The sequence below is a fragment of the Acanthaster planci genome, linkage group LG01 (assembly GCF_054643075.1).
Source record: "Acanthaster planci isolate LZ-2023a linkage group LG01, COTS_SCS, whole genome shotgun sequence".
Taxonomy (NCBI): domain Eukaryota; kingdom Metazoa; phylum Echinodermata; class Asteroidea; order Valvatida; family Acanthasteridae; genus Acanthaster; species Acanthaster planci.
In genome coordinates, this window is record NC_141777.1 from 7079916 (window position 1) to 7105689 (window position 25774).

The following is a 25774-nucleotide window of genomic DNA, read 5'->3' on the forward strand; positions in this document are numbered from 1 at the left end:
GTTAATGGAAATTTAAAACCTGAAAATTGTAGAAACCATACCACAACCTAATGACAAATTGATCTCAAAAGTGAAAAACAAAGCAAAAAACACACACCCATTTCCACAGTTTATTGCCATTCATAGGTTTAAATGTATATACGTATAGTGTTAAGTAAAGCCCAGCATAACCAATACAATGTCATACAGTGTGTGTACTGTAAAGATAATCAGAAATACAGAGAGAATCGGTATGTGTGGTTTGGTACCCTTCTTCAATGCTCCAGAAAGCACCTGTTGAAAGCACCTGTTGTATTACAGCAGCCATGCATGTTAGCTTTCAATGCAGCATTACAATGCCATTTTGCTCATGTCCAACAAATGAAGAATTTTTAAGGGAACCCTTTTTGTTAAAACTATTAAAGCTAAAGCTAAAAATGCTTCTCAAATGAAAAATAATACCGTGATTCTAAGAAGCCTAGTACTGTATTTTTTTCTGACTTGCAATTTGTTGAATATCTGCAGAGGTGAGTACAGTCAAACCTTAATAAGAGCAATGTTGATACAATGTTCTGCTCATAACAGGGAAATTTTTACTTCCAAATCAATCCTTGTTATCCATTCTTTTAATTCCTGATAATACAAGGTTCCTACTATAACAATGTAATTGGATCTTTCATTAATGAGGTTCAACTGCATAAATAACACTTTGCACAACAGATGGAAATCCAATCCTACACATATTGCCAACATTTGCTATCCTTCCTTGCATAGCTGACACAAATTAGTGGAAATCCCCCATAATTACATTTCCAAAACAGCTAATTTGCTGCAGCATTTTGTTATAAAGCTTCTGGTTACTTGAGCAACTGGTACATTTATGCAACAATTGATAAAATCCTTTGTCATTGTTCCAGAAGGAAACAATTCAGTATTCACCTTGTCTCCCTGGCTTAAATGGTTGGACTTCCACAGAAAAGAAAACGAAAAGGATTTTCAAAAGTATTGTATATTTCCTGAAAAGTATTACCGTGGACCCAGGATATTCAGGCAAATTACGTGCCTTCATTGAAGGAAACATCAAAATGCCAAATTACTGTATATATGCAAACGTTCTTTCATTACACAAAAAACACACGCTTTCATGTTGGTTTGCATTAAATGATCATTAGACAATATTTTTCAGCTTGACGTGTTTATGTCATATTGAAACAACACATGCAAAAATATATACAATTCCTCAACTTTCTAAATTTGCCAAATATATACCAAAAATTAAAAAAAATACAATATTGAAGGAAAAGGACACTTTTTGCTAAGTGCTGTGTGTAAATTGTACCACTTTGCATGTCAGCTGCATTTGGATAAAAATTCCTCATGCAAAGTCTTCTACTTGGTAGTTGCCTAATATTGACTCCCTCCAACCAGTTTATTCTTGCCAGTCTACAAGATAATGAGTAAAAAATCCTACAACCTCTCTTGTAAAAGCACCCGCATTTTTATTGGAGTTGTGGAAATTATTAATCCCAGCCTGTACCATCACCAAGTAAGCAAATTATCTGCATTGTAATATATTTTAAATTGTAAATGGTACAAAAATACATTCCATTTTGCCACTCTCATGACAGATATCTCTTAAAACATAGATATTTACTAGTGTTTATTTCTAGAAAATATAGGGAAATAGTAAGGGAAGGAATAGTCAGTTATTTTAAACAATCTGATTAAGTACAAACTTGTGACTATATTAGTGTCTTTTATACCAATAACTAAAGTACAGTGGACTGGCATAAGCCCTTCTCTAAATGTTTAAATATAAAATTATACTCAACAAAGTATGTTTTACATTACACCAGTCATCTGGATTTTAGCCATTCACAGCCGGATTTGGCTACAGAGTCATGTCTATATTCATGTCTATATATATGAAACATATGATAAAAAAACGATTGATGGAAAAAACCTGATGTTGAAAATGCAGTGTTACAAAGAATTAAAAACTGTGTCTATTCATCTGATTGGCTATCAAAAGGGTGCATCTATGTTGGAAAGTTGTTTGATTTTTTATTTTTCCACTTTGATACATTTGGAGGTTGTATACAAACATCTTTTCAAATGCTACCTTAAAAATTGAATTTAATTGAAAAGGTTTGCATGCTATTATCCTTTCAAAGCTTTGCAACTACTTGGCAAATTTCAAAGAAAGAAAGGCACACTGATAACTTGTAAAGCAGCTAACACATTCTTGCTTGCACTTTCAAAAGGCACTGCATCAAGAAATCAATTTTCGATCAATCAACAATATCTAATTCTTTGATTTGGGCCAGACATGATTTAAAAATCTTCATCATTGAAACACTTATCAAGTTCTATAATGTCACTCATCATGGATTCAATGTATAGATGATAAAACAGGCAAGCTTACACTGAAGAGTTCAAAATCACAGAAGTATATAAAAGCTACAGCATTGTAAAATAGATATATGTCCTCTTTGCTTTAGAAGCCAGAAGTCTACAATGTATGTACACAAGGCAAGAGTTACATTCCTCAGAAAAGAAAGTAATCCCATGTGAGTTCCCATAGAATCTCTGCACCAATTAAAGTTATGTAATCAACTGATGTAAAATCTACTCATTATCAACACTTCATTTCAGGGAATTCTTTGTAAACCGAGTTGCTTCTGCTCACTACCATCTCTCCTCTACAATATACCCTCCCCCACCATACAATGGCCCCTCCCCCACCATCTTCCCTCTACAATGCCCCCTCCCCCACTATATCCCCTCTACGATGCACTTCGACCAATAGGAACAGAAAAACTGTCCTGCGTATTTATGAATAGGAGCTTTAACAAGAATTTTAAGCCCACGCAGACAGTAATACAAATAGGTTACATCTGAGCATAAAGGCCTTTGAATAACAAATTTATTTGGTGATGGTGGCTATGCCCCTCTAGAATAATTTTCAGTGGATTTCACAATTTCCTATTTTTTAAAGAAATTTCAATTAGAAATATTTAGCAGCTAAGATTACAGGTGAAAAGATTGGTCTTCCAAAATGCAATGGCCAACGTAACCTTATGCAATAGCTGGAGTGACTCATTACATCTAATGTACTTCTGCAATTCTTCAACCATGATTAGGCTGTTGCCATTTAGAAATAGGATTTTTATTGTTTTATTTTTTCTCCTTTCTGGTTTTCTCTAGGTAAGTCTTGATAATGTCAGCTGCATCGTCTCTACCAATAAGCCTCAAATGCTCCTCAAGCTCATTCAGAGGACGATTCATAGTTTCAAAGGCTTTCAGTACTTCCATGGTAGGGTTGATTTGCATGTCAAAGCAGTAGATCATGGCATCTAGACCAAGCTGGCTGGCCAACATACGCCAATCGTTACCTGTTGCTACCTTGGTGTCCAATTGTAAAAAACAGATCTCGTTTGACGGCAAATGGCAGCATGTTGTCCTGCAAACAAGTGCTGGCAACAGCATCAGCAGCACGGCTTCGACTTGGCACAGAGCGGGCATGAGGGGTATCCCTGGGTCTGTCAGCAATGAGGGAGGGGCTTGGTCTCTGAGCTAAGGGGGCAGAGGAAACTCTTGACACTGCCTGATGGCATCTGACAGGAACAGTTGTTGGCTGTGGCAAATGTGTATGGAGGTAAGGCACAGGGGCAATCACCGGGTACTTTTCCTGAAAAAATACACACAGACTCATGAAACGAAAATTGTGCCAAAGGTTCAAGTGGTACGAAAGACATAAACAGGAAGAATTCTGTAAAGACTGTACATGTAGCGTCAGCACACTAAACACATCCAATCCATACACTGCACCCTTGTCTTTGTGTCCCTCAGCTGAAATTTAATGTGAAGATGAAAAATTATATCTCAAGCTAAAAGTAGGCCATTTGGTCAACAGGAGTATCATGCACAGCTGGTGTTGCCACAAGAGGAAAGGGTCAGCATAGTTTGAGGTGGACAGGTGGACTCGGGTCGGCATAGCTTGATGTACTGGTGCTTACAGTAGCTCATGCAACCATTTCACATAACAGTGACACTTGAAGCACTGCCAACATGAACTTCAATGAACATTCACAGCGTTGCCCAAACAAATTCAAGATGACCGGTCTTGAACTTCAACAAATATTCACAAAACATCCAAAACAAAGCCAAGAAGATTGTACTCAGAATTTCAGTTATACTACATATCATACTAGGGTCAGGATCACTGTCAGTAAAACTATGATAACTGTATCTATCAAGCTACAAAAACTGATGGCTGTCACGTCACTATATAAATGACTCTGACACCAGTCAGTGATGACATTAAGTGGTACTAGTCAACCCAGACTCTGTGATGGACAAGAGGGAGTGTAAAATAGTAACACTATGGCAAGTGGTTTTTGTGGCCAATTATAGCTGGGATGTTCTCATCACTGGAATATTCAGTGGGATCTGGGGGAAATTGCAAGTACCCCCTCCCCTCCCTGGGTCATTCAGTGGGATCCGCAGCCATTGCAAGTACCCCCTCCCCTCCCTGGGTCATTCAGTGGGACCCGCAGCCATTGCAAGTTGTCCCCTCCCCTCCCTGGGTCATTCAGTGGGATCTGCAGCCATTGCAAGTTGCCCCCTCCCCTCCCTGGGTCATTCAGTGGGACCCGCAGCCATTGCAAGTTGTCCCCTCCCCTCCCTGGGTCATTCAGTGGGATCTGCAGCCATTGCAAGTTGCCCCCTCCCTGGGTCATTCAGTGGGATCTACAGCCATTGCAAGTTGCCCCCCCCCCTCCTTGGGCCATCCCGTGGGACCCACAGCCATTGCAAGTTGCCCCCCTCCCCTCTCTGGGTCATTCAGTGGGATCTGCAGCCATTGCAAGTTATCCCCTCCCCTCTCTGGGTCATTCAGTGGGACCCGCAGCCATTGCAAGTTGCCCCCTCCCCTCTCTGGGTCATTCAGTGGGATCTGCAGCCATTGCAAGTTGTCCCCTCCCCTCCCTGGGTCATTCAATGGGATCTGCAGCCATTGCAAGTTGTCCCCTCCCCTCTCTGGGTCATTCAGTGGGATCCGCAGCCATTGCAAGTTACCCCCTCCCCTCCCTGGGTCATTCAGTGGGATCTGCAGCCATTGCAAGTTACCCCCTCCCCTCTCTGGGTCATTCAGTGGGACCCGCAGCCATTGCAAGTTGCCCCCTCCCCTCTCTGGGTCATTCAGTGGGATCTGCAGCCATTGCAAGTTGTCCCCTCCCCTCCCTGGGTCATTCAATGGGATCTGCAGCCATTGCAAGTTGTCCCCTCCCCTCTCTGGGTCATTCAGTGGGATCCGCAGCCATTGCAAGTTACCCCGTCCCCTCCCTGGGTCATTCAGTGGGATCTGCAGCCATTGCAAGTTACCCCCTCCCCTCCCTGGGTCATTCAGTGGGATCCGCAGCCATTGCAAGTTGCCCCCCTCCCCTCCCTGGGTCATTCAGTGGGATCCGCAGCCATTGCAAGTTGCCCCCCTCCCCTCTCTGGGTCATTCAGTGGGATCCGCAGCCATTGCAAGTTACCCCCCTCCCCTCCCTGGGTCATTCAGTGGGACCCGCAGCCATTGCAAGTTACCCCCTCCCCTCTCTGGGTGATTCAGTGGGATCTGCAGCCATTGCAAGTTGCCCCCCTCCCCTCCCTTGGTCATTCAGTGGGATCCGCAGCCATTGCAAGTTGCCCCCTCCCCTCCCTTGGTCATTCACAGGTATCCGCTGCCATTGCAAGTTACCCCCTCCCCTCCCTGGGTCATTCAGTGGGATCCGCAGCCATTGCAAGTACCCCCTCCCCTCCCTGGATCATTCAGTGGGACCCGCAGCCCTTGCAAGTTACCCCCTCCCCTCCCTGGGTCATTCAGTGGGATCCGCAGCCATTGCAAGTACCCCCTCCCCTCCCTGGGTCATTCAGTGGGATCCGCAGCCATTGCAAGTTACCCCCCTCCCCTCCCTGGGTCATTCAGTGGGATCTGCAGCCATTGCAAGTACCCCCTCCCCTCCCTGGGTCATTCAGTGGGATCCGCAGCCATTGCAAGTTACCCCCTCCTCTCCCCTCTCTAGGTCATTCAGTGGGACCCGCAGCCATTGCAAGTTGCCCCTTCCCCTCCCTGGGTCATTGCCATTTTTCTGTTCTTTTTAGAAATTGAAAGAGGTATCACTTTTCAAACAATGTCACCACCTTTGAAGGGGGTGATTGGAGTTTTTTCATGGATGAAAATACTTGGACCATTGTTTTAGGAAAAAAATTCCATTTGCCAATCCTGGATCCAGAGCCTGGAGGCACACAGGTCACTCTCTATGCACAACTGATAACACATACACAAGGGAGGTTTTAGTAATAAGAGCTAAGCTGGATGCTGATTTATCAATCACTTTGTCAGGAGGGAATGTGAAACCCATTTATAAGTGAGTTACTGCCTCATTGCTTTGTGTGCACAATTCTGATGCTAACTTGTGAAACTTGTGCTGTCTAGTCTGTGTTGCAGTGATGGCCCAAGACACACATGCACTACATTTATTAATCTCCAAGGAATCCTGATAGCCCATTGTGACTACTTCAACTTTGTCACAGAAAAATACAGCTTGGAAAGCCCATTCCATTGTTTATGTTATTTTGTTTACCAAAATTGGGTCATTACTCTTTATGTGAGCAAAACATTTTTACCTAATAAAATTGACATTGAAGAGCTACATACAAACATTGATGACAAGTGACAACATCAATTAATCTTCCAGCCAGCCACCTTGAGCACAGTGAAGCAGACATTAGTTATTAATGATTGAACTATCTATGCTTAAAACAGCAGCACAGCGTTACACTATGAACCAAGGTTGGATGTGGCAATTGACTTACGCTCTACCATGACGAGATTGCTTTTTGGGCCGTGATCTCCACAAGTCACCGTACAAGGATACCGATTGTGAACGCCTTGTTTTCTTTTATCAGTAATTTGAAGAAAAATAAGGTATCTTCACAACTGGGTTGTTATGCCATGATCAGTACTGTAAACTTTTTTACTAGTTTAAGATGAATTTTATAAAAGTCCAGCTTTGTTACTAAAGCCTCATTTTTTTAAAAATGCAATCTTTAGTTTTATTATACAATGTTTGTGGACTGCTTAAATCAGCATGGTAAAAAAAAGGGAAATTTAGACTTTTGAAAAGCTGAAAAGAAGAGTATACAACCTCCAATTTAATCAAGGATTCTATTTGGCAAGCGAAAAAATTAGGTCTTCAAAATTAAGAAAGAATGCCCAATTTTTTGTTGTTGAAGAAGAATGGACATTCTGTACAATCACAATTGTAGTGCATAAAATTTGACATCTCTTCAATAAACTTGCAATGCATGGCCATTATTATACGCATGACATATGAACAAGCCTTTGGTAAAAAAAAACCATGCGCATTAATCTATATCAAAGCAGATACCAGAGTTACCAGCCTATGGCAACCACTTCCATGTTAGTTCATGCTTACCTCATTAGAGAATTGTAGATTCATCTGAATGGGGTGCCTCTCTACATCTGTATTCTCCTGCCACACATTGATTGTGCATTGGCCTGTTGGATTCTTCTTAATGATCTCTGCCATGTAACATACCAGTTGTTTTTGCCAAACTTCCTCAGATGTAATTGTCTGAAATATAAGAAAACATGAAATTCATCACCACAAGGATGTAGCAGCCAAAGTGTGAACCGTATATCATGCCAATAAACGTTTTAATAGCAAAGACTAATTAATTTGGGGAACAAAAATTGGAGTTTGTAGGAAAAAGATTGTCTGTCAGTGTCTGTACATTACCAAACTATAGTGTGATACAGAAATGTATCTTAAAATGTCTATAATGAAGAAAACTGTAATGACTCAAGTTGATGACTTGACTTGAGTCCGACTCAAGTCACAGTTTTGGTGACGCGTCTTCAGACTTGATGGGTAAATGACTCGATTTGAGTCTATGCAACCAAATGACCAAACTCGACTCAAATCTCTCATGGAGACTCGACTCCAGTACAAGCTTATAAGACTCAAGCCTCAAAAAAAAAAATAGAAACAAATTGTAGTTGGCTAGATACCTGTCACCTTAATTTATGTTCAGTATATTTAAATGAAAATAACAATTACCAAAAAATGACTTACATGTAGTTGTACTGTTACTGTATTTTGTTCAGAAATTTGTGACTCAAATTGACTCAAGCTCGGTACTTGACTCGACTTGACTACACAAAATGACTTGATTTGTCTTGTTGACCTAATGACTTGACTCGAATCACAATGTTAAAAGGAGTCGACTTGACTTCAGTCACCAAAGTTAGTGACTCATTTACAACACTGATAATGAATGTAGCATATTCAAAATTGCCTTTCTGTTTTTAATTCAATGTATTCCTACTGATGAGATAGGAGAAAACGTCTGCATCTAGTACACGATAATGGCCACCATAAACAAGACGTGATTACCAAATAGGAACTTATTTGGTGCTATGGGATAAGCTTTATACAAAAGAATGTTGGACACAATACCATTGGCTCATTGCCTCCAAAGTATAACTCCATTCCTTCCAGCTCGGACATGTTCATCAAAATGTTATCCTCAGTGTTTGCCAAGAAAAAAGAGCAGGAGATGTCACAGAGTCGACCACGGTAAGTGTTCTCACGTCGTTGGATCTCCTGCAACCAAAGTGATAGATCAACTTGATAGCACTAGTATCTTTAGTGATGAACACAAATACCATGGTAGAAGTTAGCACATATGAGCACATCTTTAGTTGGACTAGAAGTATGATACTACTTATGTCCATTTTGCACACTTTATGCTTGGAAGGTGCACAGAACAGTGCCGATATACCCTAATCACAAATATTTCAGTATTTCAAGTTGGGAGATTAAGTGTGACATAACATCATAATACATGCACCAATAATTCAGGTTTGTATGCTTTAAAATTGGAATATTTCTTCTCCATTTTTCTTAATTAGCACACAGAAGGCCTCTTACATCATGCTTCTGTACATGTAGAATCTTCTTCAGAAAATTAAGGTAAACATTTCATTTTAGTTTACATTGACCAAATTAATGTTTTTTTTTATCCTTACATGGAGAACATCGTCACTGCCATTATCCCCAAAGAAGTACACCCTGGCTACCAAATGATCGTCTCCTTGTTCTGAGGAGATGTAGGTCATACAACGAATTAGCTTGCCGGAAATACTCTCTGACGGAACCATAATGGCAAAGCAACCAGTCCTTGTAGTCTCAATGAGGAAGTTGCGGTAAAAGGCTCTACAGGTCATGTTGAAACTACCTTGGTCAGCCTTCTCCCACTTGAAGAACTTGCCTGCATTCACAGAAAATAACAATACTTTCCTTCAACTTCTGCCACAATTTATTGGCAACAGTTGTAACAAAATGAATAGAAATGAGGAAATTGGGGCAACATTGCTAAGAATATTAATCTTTAAACAAAAGTTTATTAAAGGTTTCCTCAGGTTTATTCCTGCCTACATTATAATAGCAAAAATGTTTCCCTTCTCCTTCTCCTGGGGGTCTGAGTGTTGCAGGAAAAGAGGGCAAAAGATACCACTTTAGAAGCTGGTTCACTGACATTAATAGTGACTTTAACTTTATACAGGGCTTATGAAATATTACCTGAAAGTTAATTAAGGTTACTTACAAAATTCAACTGTGGTCTTTATGGGTGAGAGAAAAGCAGACATATCATGTTTCACCTTGCAACCAAAACTCTTCAGTATCTAGAAAATTACTTGCCCTAAAACCTCTTCCAAATGTGCCAGAGTTTACAGCATTGTATATTCCAAACTGCTCTTAACAAATGATGTAAATGTACTGTACGTTACCTGGGTCTTTCTGGAGATGCCAAATCATAGGCTTGCAGTTTGCTACATCCTTCAATATGGCACTATGCTGGATCTCCAGTTGAAATGGCTGCAGCAAAGCTACATCCCTTGGCATACTACAGCAACTGACGATGGGTGACACCAAGACGTAGCCCTCAGAGTCTGGCAGGTTGGGTAGTGTATCCCACACTAAGCTGACACACATGGTACAGCTAGATGACTGTGGTAATGCCTTACGTGGCACCTTGAGGTGAGTTGAGAGCTGCTTGGTAGTCATACCAATCATATCTACCTTCTGCATCATGACTACTTTCTCTCCATCCAGTTCAATGTATGGCGATTCTTCCTCATCGTCAGAGCTGTCTTCTGTGTCCTCTTCAGGTTCAAGGGTTTCATCTTCTTCGGTGGTAAACTCAATATAGGGGTCTTCTTCAGTGACACCTTCAGCAACCTCTATAGCTGGCTGGTGCTTGAGCTCTGCGTGGTGGTAACGTCCATGTGCGCCACCCCCACCATGCCCATGACCCCGCCCATGATAATCAGCAAGGGTGTGTTGGGGGCGTGGCTTAGTGCTTGGCCTGACACCAGCAAAGGGGGCAGAGAGAGCCACAAAGTTATCGTCTACATCTGAGCTGTCTTCTCCTCCAGGACCAGGGGATGCCTTAGCTGTCTTGGTGATATCAAGGACACTTTCTCTGGATGTTGATGATGCTGAACCTTCAGGGCTGGAAGTGTTCTCCTTCGTCTTATGTGATGATTCTACTTGTGTTGGAGGTGACGAGGCTGTTACCCATTTTCCACCTGCTAGAGTAGGACCTTTGTTCTTGGAACACACTGTGGGAAAAAGAAAATATATTTTCATTAAGTTTTTAAATGTAAGGAAATGTTTGAACATCATGTTTGAAACTCACATTGTCAATAATGAGCCATTATGGGATGCTACGCTTCAAGACAACCTTAATTTCTGAGTACCATAATCATGCAATCTGTGCTTTATTCATCAAAGACTAAAAACCATTCCTTTCCATTTTCAACCTCAGCTCTCTCAGCCCCTTCCAAAGCCCCCAGTCCTTACCTCCACTAGCCCTGTTGCAGGCGGCATGAATGGCATTGAACCATGCTTTACGTTCATGGTCACTATCTGCAATGAAATGGTAGATTCTGCCTGGAGTCTTCAGGTAAAAGTGAAAGCCTCGATTCTCTGGGTCCAGCTGTCCACTCAGGATGAGGGAATAACCCCCCTTCATAGGAATTGTACCTTTGGGATTAGCATCCTAAAACAAAAAAACCCCACCAAAATGAAGTGATATTATACATGTACCCACAACAGAAACACCAAACTCAGGAAAACAGCCCCAAAAAGTCAGGTTTATTCCAGCGGGGGGGGGGACGACAAGCAAAATCCTCTAAACAGTTTTCTGAAAACAAATAGATGTTCCTCAGTATATTATCAGCCAATGGAAGGTCCAAATGTTAAACTCTTTGTGGTGCAATGATTGAGCTTTAGGTGGTACACAAAAGGTCTCTAAATGAGACTATTCTTCATGGTTTGCACCAGACAGCAAGTATTTTCACTAATTGTCAAGGAAACACTTCATAAATTTAGAGGATTGATTTATAAAAATCAATGAAACAGTACAGTCATTTGCGAAAGTTTAACACCACCTGGAATTTTATTGGTATTTCTGTCACTGGGCCTGCATTACATTGTCTCATTGACTGATTACTTAACATGATTGTACAGTGTTGCATAACATCAGTGTAGTGCTATATACCCATTTGAATGAAATTTTTTGCAAAGGCAGGTCTTGTATGACATTTTGTCTGTAAGGCAGCTTGTGAAAAAAAAAGCCAGTCTAAGTGATTAGAAATAAGGGGGGAAACACTGAATATTAGACTGTTAACATGTCAAATCATGGAAATGTAGTCAAAAATGTTCAACAAGGTTACACATTAAAATAAACATAAGTTGCGATTGGTTTAAGTTTGGTTTTCCTTCAGGTTAATGCATTTTCTATGGGTGGTCCTAAACTTTTGCAAATGACTGTAATACATATATGAAACATTAACTCCCCACCAAAATACACACAAAAGACAAAAACAATTAAAAACAAGACATAATTAGTGTTTGGTATTTGACAAACGTAGAGGTTTGGGTAGTGGTCAACAATGAAGGACCAACAACAGCATTGGTTATGAAGCTTGGAGAGCAAAAAGAAACATGACCTCATTTGGATGAAAAAAAATAATGTTGCCACAGTGAGAATTGATTAGCACCTTGTAGGTCCACATTCATACTTTTAACCACGGGACAACACACTGACTTGGTTACACCATGATAATTTTGACCCAGTTTGAAGATGCATGACAATGGTGGAATACTGCACTCTCATCAAGTGAATGTGTGTATACAGCAAATTTGTCTTGAAGTTTTGAAAAAAAGACTATTGGCATATTTTTATCGGAGGGTCCCATTCACCATAAGACCAGCTGAACACCTCAGACAATTGATGCCAAAGCTTATTCTATCTCTTAATGGAGCTTCAAGATCATATCTTTCAGAAGTGATTTTTGTGATTTTTGAAATACTAAACATCTTTTTACTGTAACTTCTGGTATGGTGATATCATCAGTTTCAAACTTGTTTACTTGAAAGTCATCATGTCTACCAAGTGATTACAGCAAACTATAGATGTCAGTTGAAAATGCATTTGACAATTTTCAACCTGCCGCAATATGGTGCTTGAGAATTCCATGACATCAACGGTCAAAGTTTTGAATAGCATTATACAACCAGAGACAAACAGCATTGATACCAATTGTTTATTACCTCTTTTGATGTACACAGCCATTCTTTTTTCGGCTATAACAAAGGTCACATGATTTTTATGTACATGACAAAAAATGAAGACCTGAGTTTACGCTTGCTGCCAAAGATTATGGACCTCACGGTTGATTTTTATTCTAAAAAGTAGTGCAGACAGAAACGAGTAAAATCCAAAGAATAACAACAGGGTTTGGGCTTAGGACAAATTTCAAACAAAAAACCGCTACACCACCAAAAAATATCTCAACACGGTCTCAACATACCAGTGGTTCTTTGAAGTACATGAGGCACATCTTGTCCAGAACAATCCAGCGTTTACGAAAAGCCTCCTTGCCTTTGGCTCCAGTCTTGAGCAGGTAACCCTCCTTAAGGATGTCATACTTCAGAATACGAGAAATCTACCAAAATGCCAAGAAAGAATCAAACAGTTAAAGTAGGGGAAATTCAACTGGAATTTGCAACTTATTTTTTTTTAAATAAATTAATTTTTATGCATTTAATCAATGAAAGTAATCAACGTGCAACTGTACACTGCAATGTATACTCACAATATCCTCATCTTTATCAACACTTGTGCTTTTCCGAATGAAAAACTTAAGACATCGCACTGCCTGGAACCATTCCACCATATCCTGGTGGGAAATATGAATATTAATTAGATAGTACATACGAATATCAATAGTTCTTTAAAACAAAAAAAATTTAATACATTTGACACATACGCAAGACAGGAGGTTTCCAACTGTACCCCCTTCTCAACATCAAACTTGCCATGGCAAGGTCAGGGTAACGTTCATGAGATGTACAGTAACCATCATTTTAAAGGCCTATCAACAATTTTCTGCTGAGCCTGACGAGTATAGTGCCCTTTGACATAAGAACTCTGGTAGCAACACAAGCAGTCAACAAAGGAAACATTATTGGACCACACGGAAATGTCAATTTTACATAATCACTAAAAGCTACTATCCACGAAGGGAAGTTTCAATGAATCATAGACAATCTCAGTCTTGACCTACTAAACATCGGGTTCATGGGTTCAGCCAAATAAAATGAGTCATTAAGACCAGGAACTTAGGACACAGAAGGAGTTTAAACTGCCCAGGTTATAACATCTGTCCAATTACTGCTTTCTGGCATGCCTGGTATCTGTCAGGTATCATATGATCACAACTGCAATTTTTTGCTGGTAATCTGCATCCTTCATAACTTTGTACACTGAAGTATAGGAAATTGAATATTCATGTATTGTTGGTGCTTGCTATGATCTCCCTACAACAGTAAATTTAATTCTTGGGCAGTTGCTTGTATTAGGCTGTGTGCCCGATTACGTTCATGTGCAGTTATTGCCCTTCTCAAATTCTTTCTTCTGGAGTTATTTTTGAAATAAATGGTCAAGCTGTTGATAAGATTTGCTGTTTTATTTGAATCCTTTATACAAAAGTGTATTTTACCATATCTCATTCTCATGATCACTCCCTATGATGAAATAGAGCAGTTTGTTCCTATATGTGCATAGCTGTCCAGTAGTGGCCAACATTTTGTTGGCCAGTCTTAGCCAAATTTGTACAAAGTCTTTGAAAACTGATGCATTGGAGGGAGAAGAATAAACTTACAAGCTGTATGCATTCATATAATACTAAGTGTTATAGTTGAATCTTAAAGTGTGCTGACTTATATATCGTTTTTTGTGCCACTACAAGGTAATAAACTCCACGTTTTAAGGCTATGTGGACTTGCTACTTTGAATTAGTAAAATATGCGATAGTTGGAAAGATGTTTTCAAATTAAAACAACAATTACACATGTATTTCCAGGACTTAATGATGGGTTCGATTCAATTCCATTTCTGAATCCCTTTCCAAATACTTGGACATAGCATGCCTTTTTCCCCACTTGACACAATTCCAAGTGTCAGACCACATTGTCAGTTTTGATCTGACTCAATATAAACGGTACCTTGTTACAGGTCAGTACATGTTAGAATCAGCTAGAAGCACTGAACCACAAGAATAGTATTACTCAAATCTCTCATTACTGCCATAGTTAATGACAGCAATCTAGGTCACATTACTTTGTTCTAATTTCCCCATCTATTCCGGGTACAAGTAATGAACAAAGGTTTACTGAGAGCCAATTATGTTATGTGACGTTATTCTGACAGTACGCATATGACACTTGCTATGCACTTAAAGAGAATTACCTTGGCCATTTCAGCATAGAGATAGATCATGCGAGTATTTTGCCCCTTGTTGTCTGGGTAGACTATCTGCAGTCCGTTTGGATGACCAATCTTTTCGGGTGACGCAAGAACCATATTCATCTTGAACAGGGATATCTCCCCTCGAAGTGACTGCTCCTGATAACATGAAACAAACAGCTGTGAAAATGTTTGAAAAATGGGACGCAGTACCAACTTTAATATACAGTGTAGTACTGTTTTCCACTCAATGAATTTTGATTGTTAATCTGACAACCTTAGTAGTTTTTAAAGATAAATTGAAATCAACAAGAGCAAAGACTGGAGAATTACATTTGCATCAGTGTAGTATCGCAGTGTGCCTTTCCCACTTGGATCCAAGACAAACCATCGTCGCTGGAAGACTTGACTGTCCCGACCCAGCTTCCACAGGTAACCTGACTTCTTACCCTGCATGTACTTGGGTTGGTTCTCAGCAGATACAAACTCCTTACGCAAGTACTTGGCCGTGATCCACTGCTTTCTGAATTCTCTGAATGTAAGTAATTAAAACCAGAAACTAAAAATCCTATATGTCCTGAAAACCCAACGGTCTATAAATTTCAATGCAACAGAGTGGCACACATTCTCCAATAAGCCCTATCACAAAATCATCCAGTCTTCATAAGTCACGTCAAAGTTGTTCAAACGACCTGTGATAAAACAAAACTTATTCCAATGTTCATCCCCCGTTGTGACCAGACTCACAATTTCACTTGTGTTGGACTGATGATGGTCTCAGAAAAAAGTCCTTTTGGGCAGTTTCTGTTTTAATTGGTCTGAGTCTAATGATGTTGCAATGCTGAATGCTACAACCGACTCCACAAAAATTATAAAACATTAATGCTAAAATAGCAGACTTTTGCAAAAGAACTTTGGTTTTGAGTTACAAATTTAACTCCCTATCCCAGATATGTCAAATCCATGTTTAAAACTGGTAAAAGCAAAAACTGTAGCTGGTAGAAGATAATTGGCTAAGGTTGTGTTACAATCAAGGGACAAATTTAGAGTCACCTGTACACATCACACACTTGACTCTACATGTCATGCATGTATTACATGTACATGTATACCCACTGATGAAATGTACTATGTACATGAAGACATTTCTTACATGTAGTTGAGTTGATTGTTGTCTATAGTCTGCTCACAACAGTCAGTGTACATTTGAAATGTACATGTATGTGCACTGCAGGTGCATTTACATGTACTTTTGATGCACAATTAAACATGTACATGTACAATAGATGATAATGTCTAAATAAGGGTAAAACTACATGTACATGTATTTGAATCTACACTGTAATGCACCTTTTCAGTCACTGAAGTCTGAGTTCCATTCATTTAATTCAATATGGAAAAACTCTCTTCAAACAGCTTTTCATGTCCACTAAACACACTGATAGAATTATTAGCGTGCACACACATAAATGTATGTTAAAAATTCCTTCAACAGATCAGGTTTGTAAGGAGTCAAAATATAATCTAGCTGATCACACCCAGCATAGCATGTGTTCTTACGAGGTTAGATGGTATTGCATCTAGGATAGGGCGTAGCTAGTGTGAGACAACACTGTTTTAGTGTAGCAGTTACCGAAGATCAGCCTTGCAGATTTTGTTTTCTTGTAATGTGTGGTCTTTGGAGTGATAATAGGTCACGCATGACATACACATATCCCGTAGGACTTGAGGTGTTTGTTTGCTTTGGTTTTGATTCTTTTCTGATTTGGTGTTTTCTAAACTGCCACCTACAATATTCCACTTCCCATCATTGATGATTTACACGACAACTTACAGGACGACCTACTGCCAGTACATGCACATGCGACCAGCAAGCTAAATAATACCATGGAGGTAGGACGATGCTTATCAGATTGAAAGTCAAGCTACAGGTGCATGTACACACAAACATTTGTTCACATTTGAAATACCCGGTACATTTGAAGAGCTCTGTTCCTAATTGGTCCCCTTTTAATTAGTTACCACTGATAGGCTGGCATCAGTCGTGCTTTAGGCCTACCTGTGTTCGACTGTAATTTTTTTTAAGCTAAGTGTCTAACCCTTCACTTCCTATGTACAGAGGATATGGTTAAAATAGTCACTGATGACATTCTCATCTGTACAGAACTGTATACCAAAAGGTGAATCAATTCGATAAAAGGATCCATCAGATGACAAATTGTTCACAATCTCTTCAGGGTGAACAATTGTCTGTCACCTTTAACTAAAAAACTAACAAAAACATTGTTTTAAAAACACTGAATACATCTGCTGGCTAAAAAATGCACATTAAACAAGGAAAATATATGCAAACAGCAGAAAATGCGACTTAGATCATCCAGTTTTGATGGCATCATGTTAATTCGATCCCAAACGTTTTTAACAGGCAACAATTTTCACACAATTTTCAAACAATGTGGTGATGCAAGGAAATCTACATGTGAGAACAGGAAGCTGTAAGTCAGACACAGCTTCATCGTTTCCTGTTCAGTGGGCTTGTGCTTGTAGATTACGCCAAATATCAGTGAAAGGGCAGTTGGTTTGAGCTCATAGCTCACTGCTATGAATGCAAAGGTCACAGTTTGCTGATTGGAGGGCCCACAAAACTGTGAACGGTGGGTTTTATCAATCATGCATAAGATATACTTCACTGTGGGCAGGGAAAAGGAACATTACTGGGTTTCAGTGGTACAGGAGGTAGGGGAAAGGCATAGTGCTGCATGGGTTCTGGTGGGACAGGAGGTAGGGGAAAGGCATAGTGCTGCATGGGTTCTGGTGGGACAGGGGGTAGGGGAAAGAAACACTGCTGCATAAGTTCTGGTGGGACAGGAAGTAAGTGCTATAGGTTCTAGTGGAACAGGAGAGCTGAGTTCTGGTGGGACAGGAGGTAGGGTAAAGGAACAGGCCTAGGGCTGCATGGTTCTAGTGGGACAGGAGGTAGCAATGAGGGGAACAGTGTTGCATGGGTTCTTGTGGGACAGGAGGTACATATAAGAGAAAGGAACAGTGCTGCATGGGTTCTAGTGGGACAGGCGATGGTTGAAAGTGGGAAAAACTAATTCTCGTTATTGCAAGATTTCCTGCTCTAGGATGTCTTCGCACTCACAAAAATAGCCCCCTCCCCCAAATGGGGAATGGATGATCATGGCAACCCTTTAGGTGTAACGCCAAACCCATATAAAGTAAATATAAATTGCTACTTTAAGCAAAAGAAATATGGTTCCCGGGAGTATAGGCCTAAATGTGACATTAAAGCAATGTGAACTTTGTTCTACACATTAAGTTAAATTTAGGTGTACTTGTACTAATGTTGGTTTTATGGACTGATAAACCAAATATGAGGAAACAAGAATTAGTCTGACACTGTGGTTTAAAACGATTTACACATAAATGCGTACATGCATGTACTGTGTGCAAGTGACCTCTAACAAGCTTAAGCACGTAATGAAGAACTTGATATGACCTGACGACTTCTGCTGAAGGTTTTGTGTACTTTTAACAATCCTGGATTATCAACAAAGACCCTGATCTGGAAGAGAGGACAGGGAGAGGGGAATCTATGTAGGGCAAAGAACAGGAAGCAAATAACAGATTGTTCGCACGGACAGGCACACTGTTGTGTCAGCCCGGGCTGTGCGACATTGGACCAGTTCGTTTTTGTTGCGCTGACTTTGCATCCGTTTTCTTTGACTTTGTGACTAAAATGGTTTGATGACAAAATGGCCACAAAAACAAATTCTTTTCCTTGTTAGTTAAAGCACAATCAGCTGAATGAAATCCCACACTGTGTATCTCAAAGGACACCAAAGAAGAGCACAATAGTAGTCAGGAAGTGTCTCTGCTTTAACTAATGAAATGCAATGTATAATTTGCAGGAGAACTTAACCGTGTTAGTGCTGCTTTTCAATGAAATAAAGTGCACTTGAGCCATTCTTTATTCTAAAGGGGAAAGGACAAGAACAAAGTATGTGTACGAGTCAGTGTGTGGCTGCACTGATGGGGCAGACTCTCTGTGCAAATGTGTGCATACTAGTGCACCTGAATGACCTTGGATGCATTCATTTGGGCATGTGCTCTTGGAATATGGAACTGGAACATTCAAAACTGTTCTTGAAAACTTTCTTCTTTCAGTTCTGATGAAGTCAATACTGATGGACACAAAAAGGTGAAAATTCAAATGTACAACCCGAGACCTTTTTACGGTGGTATGTATTGATTGATAGAATCAGTTCTATCTACTTTTACAAAATTTTTCATCTTTACAAGCTTCAGAAACAGTGGTCAAAACACAAGTTTCGGTAGATGGAAGGGAATAATTTTTGAATTTCAGCAATACAAGGAAGAAACAGGAATTGCTGATATATCTTACATATTGAAGCATCGTGTAGGTTTCTTGTAAGCAGGACAGAGATGTTTCTCATAGATTTCCTTGGAGGCATTGTTGTTTGTTGATGCCATTTTCTGCATGAAAATCCAAATAAAATACATGTAACTCAAAATTCTTAGATATAAGATATAAGATACATACATGTAAGACGGGAAAGAAGAATAAACAAAATATTGAGACTGATGGCAAGTGGCAGCTCCATGCACACAGAAAAATCTAAAAGAGACACAATTATACATACATGTATAAAGGTGCCTGCCTACAAAAGGGCAAAACAAAAATAATTCAAACCAACCAAATTCAATTAGAGGAATTTAAAGACACTTGCAATCCATCAGTTGATTTGGAAATATGTAGCTGAGGATATTTACAAAATATTGGTAATGTTAATTCATTTTTATCAGGATAAGAGCTGACTCCTATCAACCATGTCATAATCATAACTACACATTGGTAGTTATTTAAACCACAAAGCCATGTTCAACCCTAATCCTCAAGCACAAGAGAAAAAAAGTTACAAATTTGACATTTATAGGGTTTGGGGGGGGGGCGAATGCAGCTCCAGGGCTGGCCTTCATTATGGCCCTAAGCTGGACCTAGGCTCCTTTGGTAGGAACTACATGTACACTTCGCTGGTTCATGAATGATTACACATCGCTACCAACAAATGAACACTGAGGACCAGCATGGCTCTTTTCAACTGATGAGGGGGTGCTTCTGCTCAAGGTGATTACAGTTTGCTCCAGAATTCTACCTCCATCAGAAATACATGTACATGTGGGCTTGTTTAGTTTAGGCCAAGTTTGGCAAAAGGAACAGAAAAGTGTGCATTGTTGCACAACTGCCCTTTTTCCATTTATGTGACTTTCTCTGTTGAAGGGCAAGTCTTGTGCATTCTTTGAGGGTTTTCTTTGTCATTTGTGGTGTCCTAAATTGTCCCTTTTTTAAATGATACTGGCAGTATGTGCAACGTGTGATATCATGTAACTTTTCAACAAGGGACGTGGATTATTTTGCATTAAGGGAATAATTATGTTCTTGGCCGGTCTTAAATGTGTGTTTAAGACCGACTCATTTGGACGTGACTAATGCCCGAACCACAGATTTTAGTCAGAGTGTCAAAAGAAGACAATATACATGTACATGTAGAATAAATTTCCGAGGACTTTGTTCAAAAATTTTTATTTTATTTTCCCAAACACCCCCGTCCATTTTATAGTATATTCCTGGAGCAAGTAGTACATCAGAATCCCCTTTACGGAACTGGCACACATGTGACATGCCACGGGACATACCAACTTTTGACCAATAGAAATGGACTAAGCTGTTTCGTATAGGTACCTACGCATTTTCACAGAGCAGCATTATTAAATTGCAGCGGGCATTACCAAATGTTACATACACAGTCATGTGACGTGTTTCGACTGGTTTCGACCAATAGAAATGTATGTAGTGTAATTGTCTAAGCTATTTATGAATGTACATGTAATTATTCAATTTTAAATGTTATAGTTTTTGTAGTTATGTTAGAATCCATGTTTATAATAATCTATGTTTGTAAGCCTGTGACATTGGAGTTAATGGCCTGCCATTAGTTTATGTAAATTATTTCAACTCCTGGCACATGTGCAACTGGTTAGCCGTTTTGTTAGTATTGTACACATGTTTTGTTTGTTTTTTACGACATACCAATACACCGATTGCGCCAGCTAAGTCACATGACCTACAGTATAGCGTGCTTCAAACATCAACAAACATGGTGTCCTTCCACAGCAAAGTGTGTCATAAGTGTTGTTTGTATGCCAATTTTCGGTATAGTGCTCAGCATATCAGTAGTCTGTACTTCATTGACTGTTGGTCTGTTCAGTTTTGTAGTTGAACCCTGTACAGTATACATCACTGGCATGCACCACTGCTTGTCTTACTTCCTCCATGATACATGTATTTTTTCTCACCGTCAATACCCTTAGAGTCATACACATATTGAATAGTGTGGAAATGCTTGAGGCCACTTCAACTTGGTTGTGCATGTTTCACTGTATGTGCATCCATTATTATGGGGGAACCAGCCCTATAGAGTTTTGACTAGAGTGCAGAGGCCAATATCTATCAATAGCTGTGCTTGCATTGTATTATTTACACTGGTGTCTACCATGGGGTACCATGCTTGAAAAAAACCCCAAAACCTTCACACACACACACCCACACACGTCCCCACTACGCCACGGCGCACCCAAAATTATGTGGACCTCTTTTGTGCAGAGGTCCACACTATGTATGCCACCCACACACACTTACCTAACATACCTTGAGTGGACATTCCTTTCATTTTGTGCAGTTAAGAAAACTCAGTGAAAATACTCATTTTTCTTGAACTAAGAACACGATTTTCAGCTGGCTTTTGTACAAAGTTTCCTTGACTCTTTCTTTTACGACAGATGACCCCTACCCCAAAATGACTCTAAACTTCATTTTCAGAGAAGGGGAAACGTCCTGTGGACATGTGTAAGTCCACAGAACGTCTTCCTTTCCTGCATCATGTGGACATCTTTTGTTTACAAGTCCACACTAAGTACATGTATGTAAGGTTAGCGCACTACCATTGTGTGTACACATTATGTAGGCAGACAAGAAAAATCTTTGTTCTTTTCTTAAAATGTGTTTAGTGGCAAGATCTACTTAGTCAACTTAGTTATGGAGCTACATGTAAGTGTCTGGATGGCGTTTGTAGAACCATATAGATCATTTCAGACATCACATTTAGTTTTACACATACATGTACATGTATGTGTGCAATAAATGAACTTCAACATTTTGGAAAGGTTTTCCAATTATAAATCCAGCTTTGAAACCCATTTTTTGAATGCTTGCCTAAACCTGTTCATAGGCATGGCATATACATGTAATACAGGCATTTACCCCATTACTTTTAACAGAGACGGCAAAAAATGAACGTTTGATGGGTAACTCTCCATGCGTGTTAAATTTTTCAGCTTACGTGGGACAGTGTGTATTAGGACAATTCAACATTTTCAAGTTAAGAAAAGCAGAGAACCTTTCAAACTGCCTGATGATTACTGACGGACACATGCATGACAAAGTGGCCTCAAGAATACTGTGAGCATTATGTTTTCAAACAACTATTAACAACAAAAGAGGCAGCTTAAAATGGTGCTAACTGACCAGTGATGTTGGATACCCTCAATCAAGTCTCCAGTCTCCCCTTAAATTCTGCCCCCCTTCACAATTTGAAGAAAAGTACTATTCAAGGCTACATCCCAAACCACTGGTCAGGGGACCCTCAATGTCCTGGACAAGTTGGCCCGTATTGCAGCTGGCTTTAAACAGGTTCTCTCTTTGTAGCAAGAGGAAAGATGCGGTTTCATCCAGAACCACAATCATTTGGTCACCTTGTTGAGACTACATTAAGCTTCTTCATGGAAATCAGATTTTAATAATGGTGACAGTTACAACTTGAAATTGGACCCTTTCATATTGTGTCAGTGATGAGTCTGTGATATCCTGGGCAATTCCCAAACCATTCCAAGCCAAACCGACTCTCGTTCCACTTGTTGCTGATTCAAGGAAAATTCCACAAGGCAATTCATCCACACTTCCTTGTTAGGCTTTTGGTTGTTTGTGCTGTGGTTGGCAAGCTTACTTTTTAAAATGAAAATTCTTGTGCCATCCTGGATGAACAATCGGCTAAAATGGCTAGTTTCCTAAGATTTCTAATTTGGAAACTTTTTAAGTTTGACAGATTCAGGACTGTTAAAATAATTTAGCGAGTTCCTTTTACTCAGTTACAAAGATACACGGAGTATGTACACGTATGTCTAAATTTGAATGGCACAAGACTCTACAAAACGGGAGGGGGGTGATTTTCAAATGACAAGTCCAGTCTTCTTTAAACTTCATCTCGTAGGTGCTACTCCTTGAATTTTCATTTGTTTCATAACAGCATACACTGTAAACTATATAAAAAACTTATTTTTTGTATCTTTCTCGTTATCAACAGTTCAGGAGAACTGCAATCAACAAGTTGGTTTTTCTGGGTCCCTTGCATCTGATGAAAGTGTTGGTCCATATAATTCTCATGTCTTTTTTTGTGAAGTTTTAACAAAACACAACAATATTTAAGTACGCTTTGCCTTTCTCTGTGCTCTGAGATTACAACAAAGTAAATGTAAAGTTTAAAAAATTAGTGCAATTTAAACAAATCAAATAATGAAATTAATGATATATGTTTTTCACCTTGCCCAGGCTAGTAAATTTCACAATAAAACTTTACACATTTATTTTCAACACTGTGAGGGATATGAAATGAAAATCTCTACATAAACCTCTGTGAAATTGTGAATGACCGAGAATTCTCTTTAAAAGAGCAACAGTCCACCCTAAAAATAATGCCAAAATAAAAGGGACATATTTTAACAAGTGATTCCTGATTGGCTTATGCTCCATTTACCTTATAGCTCTCTTCAGTCCAGTCTTGGCAAATGATGGATTTGAAGGTGGCATTGCTAAGCACACAGTGGAGATCCATACATTCTTCACATACTAGAATGCCTAACTCCTCACAAGCCCATACAGGATCTACAGATAGAAATTAAAACCCAATGTTGAATATGAAGGATCTACATCATCATCATCACCTATGTAGATAAAGACAGGACAACATGACAGTGTGTGTACTCTGGTTTGAGTAACAGAATTGGTGAATAATATGGAGTTCGATCATGTGGCCATGGAAGAGTAAAGCATTCAACTCAAGGTGCCCCAAGTTGCAAACCTGTTGGATCTTTGCAAATTGTATAACAGAACTGAGAACATATATTGTACCTCAATGATGATGTACATGTAAATGTGACCCGCTCTGCAAAAAAGGGAAATAGGTCATGCAATGCCAAAACAGGTAATGGTCTGTTCTATTTGGTGAGGGCAAAATTTCTTCAAAAACATGATTTTGTGTTTTTTTCCTTAATAGCTTCTATAAAATTTATATATTCAGAATTTGTGATTACAAAAATGTATACTGATAATAAAGATGAAAAATTGATTATCCAGTAGAAAATCCTACATAGCATTGTGTTTCCAAGCACTACTCTCTGTGAGTGTTTTCTCGAAAAGTGCTTTTATTGAATCCGAAAATGTGGATATACAAATGTCTATATACATGTATCTCAGGAACGCAGTGCACTACATGGGTCATTCATATATCAAATTGTAGCTTTTAATGTACAGAATCCAGCCATATATCAAAAACTCATAACCCATTTTTCTAGAGCCGGTCACAAATGGTGTTTAACCTGTTAACTTCAATGCTTTGCATTTTTTTCACTGTATGTGTTAAGTCAATCTGTAAATATGGTAAAGACGACAATTAGGGTGTGTTTCCCCCAAAATGTGACTTTGCTCTAATCAAAACTTGTCATCAACAGTGTAAGTTTCAGCCAGAACAATGAAATGCCATGAACGTTAAATATTTTACTACAAACAACTTCTCAAACATAACACCACAGATAAAGCGTTCATATACAGTAAAGATGACATTGATTTTCCCTTAAAATGCCGTGATAACAGCCATCAGAAAGAGATAACATGTCCTAAAAAATAATATTTAGCTAAGAAAATTCCGAAGCATTTACTTAGAAAAACTCTGGGTTTTCAGACAAGTTTCACACTGTATTAGTTTGTGCACAAGACTGGGTTCATTAGCTTTGTGAATAATACTTTTCAATATTTTATACACCCAAGCCACTCAGTCAATTGACAACCACACTACTCAAAAACCATTTCTAACTTCTATTTTTTTCCAAGCAATGAGTTGGGTCTAGTTCTTTCATTTTTGGTTTGTCTATTAAGTAAATTGAAAAAAATCGGGACAGTTGTAGTGGGGTATTGATATAAAAAAGTATACACAAAATAAAAAAGTGGTCCTTAAAAATTGATAACACTGATCTGAAAGTTGTAGACAGGTTTGAATAGACCTGTCATTTTGCTCAACGATCAGAACAATGCCTGATCATACTAATGACATTTTTCTTGCGGTATACTTCTCAGGCCTACCTGGAAAACCGCATTCTTGACAATCGCAGTCTTGGCAGTCAGCACATCTGTCATTCCCTGGCAATTCCCGTAATCTTTGAGCGTTTATGGCCATGGTTACTCCAGGTCTGCTGCAACCTGCTTCTCTCCGTCGTTCGGATCTGTTTCTCTGCAATTCAGTTTGGCCTATCTCGTAGTTGACCGTATCCGTACTAGGCCCTTAATCACCACACACAACAGCCAACGTCAGTTATTTGAAATTGAAGGGTAATATGATCTGATCTTTCTGACAAGTTGGTCTACCCACTAGGCTTGAGTCTCCATGATATGCACAAACTCAGCCTAAAGTACATAAAAAAATGTATTTAGTTTTGGGCAAGCAGCGCCGAGTCAGTATTTCCGGGTTTAAGGGTCCGGTGACTGTTGCGT

General features: G+C 39.4%; 1 protein-coding gene across 1 annotated transcript; it reads right to left on the reverse strand.

Moving 5' to 3' along the window:
- Positions 1–96: 96 nt before the first annotated feature.
- Positions 97–25774, reverse strand: LOC110987868 (uncharacterized). Its single transcript, XM_022250996.2, is given in 14 exon segments — positions 97–3405; positions 3407–3670; positions 7467–7625; positions 8511–8657; positions 9083–9324; positions 9845–10678; positions 10920–11118; positions 12935–13069; positions 13220–13303; positions 14875–15030; positions 15205–15403; positions 19280–19371; positions 23766–23893; positions 25367–25774. Coding segments are annotated over 14 exon segments (2982 nt in total). The 5' UTR covers positions 25461–25774; the 3' UTR covers positions 97–3156.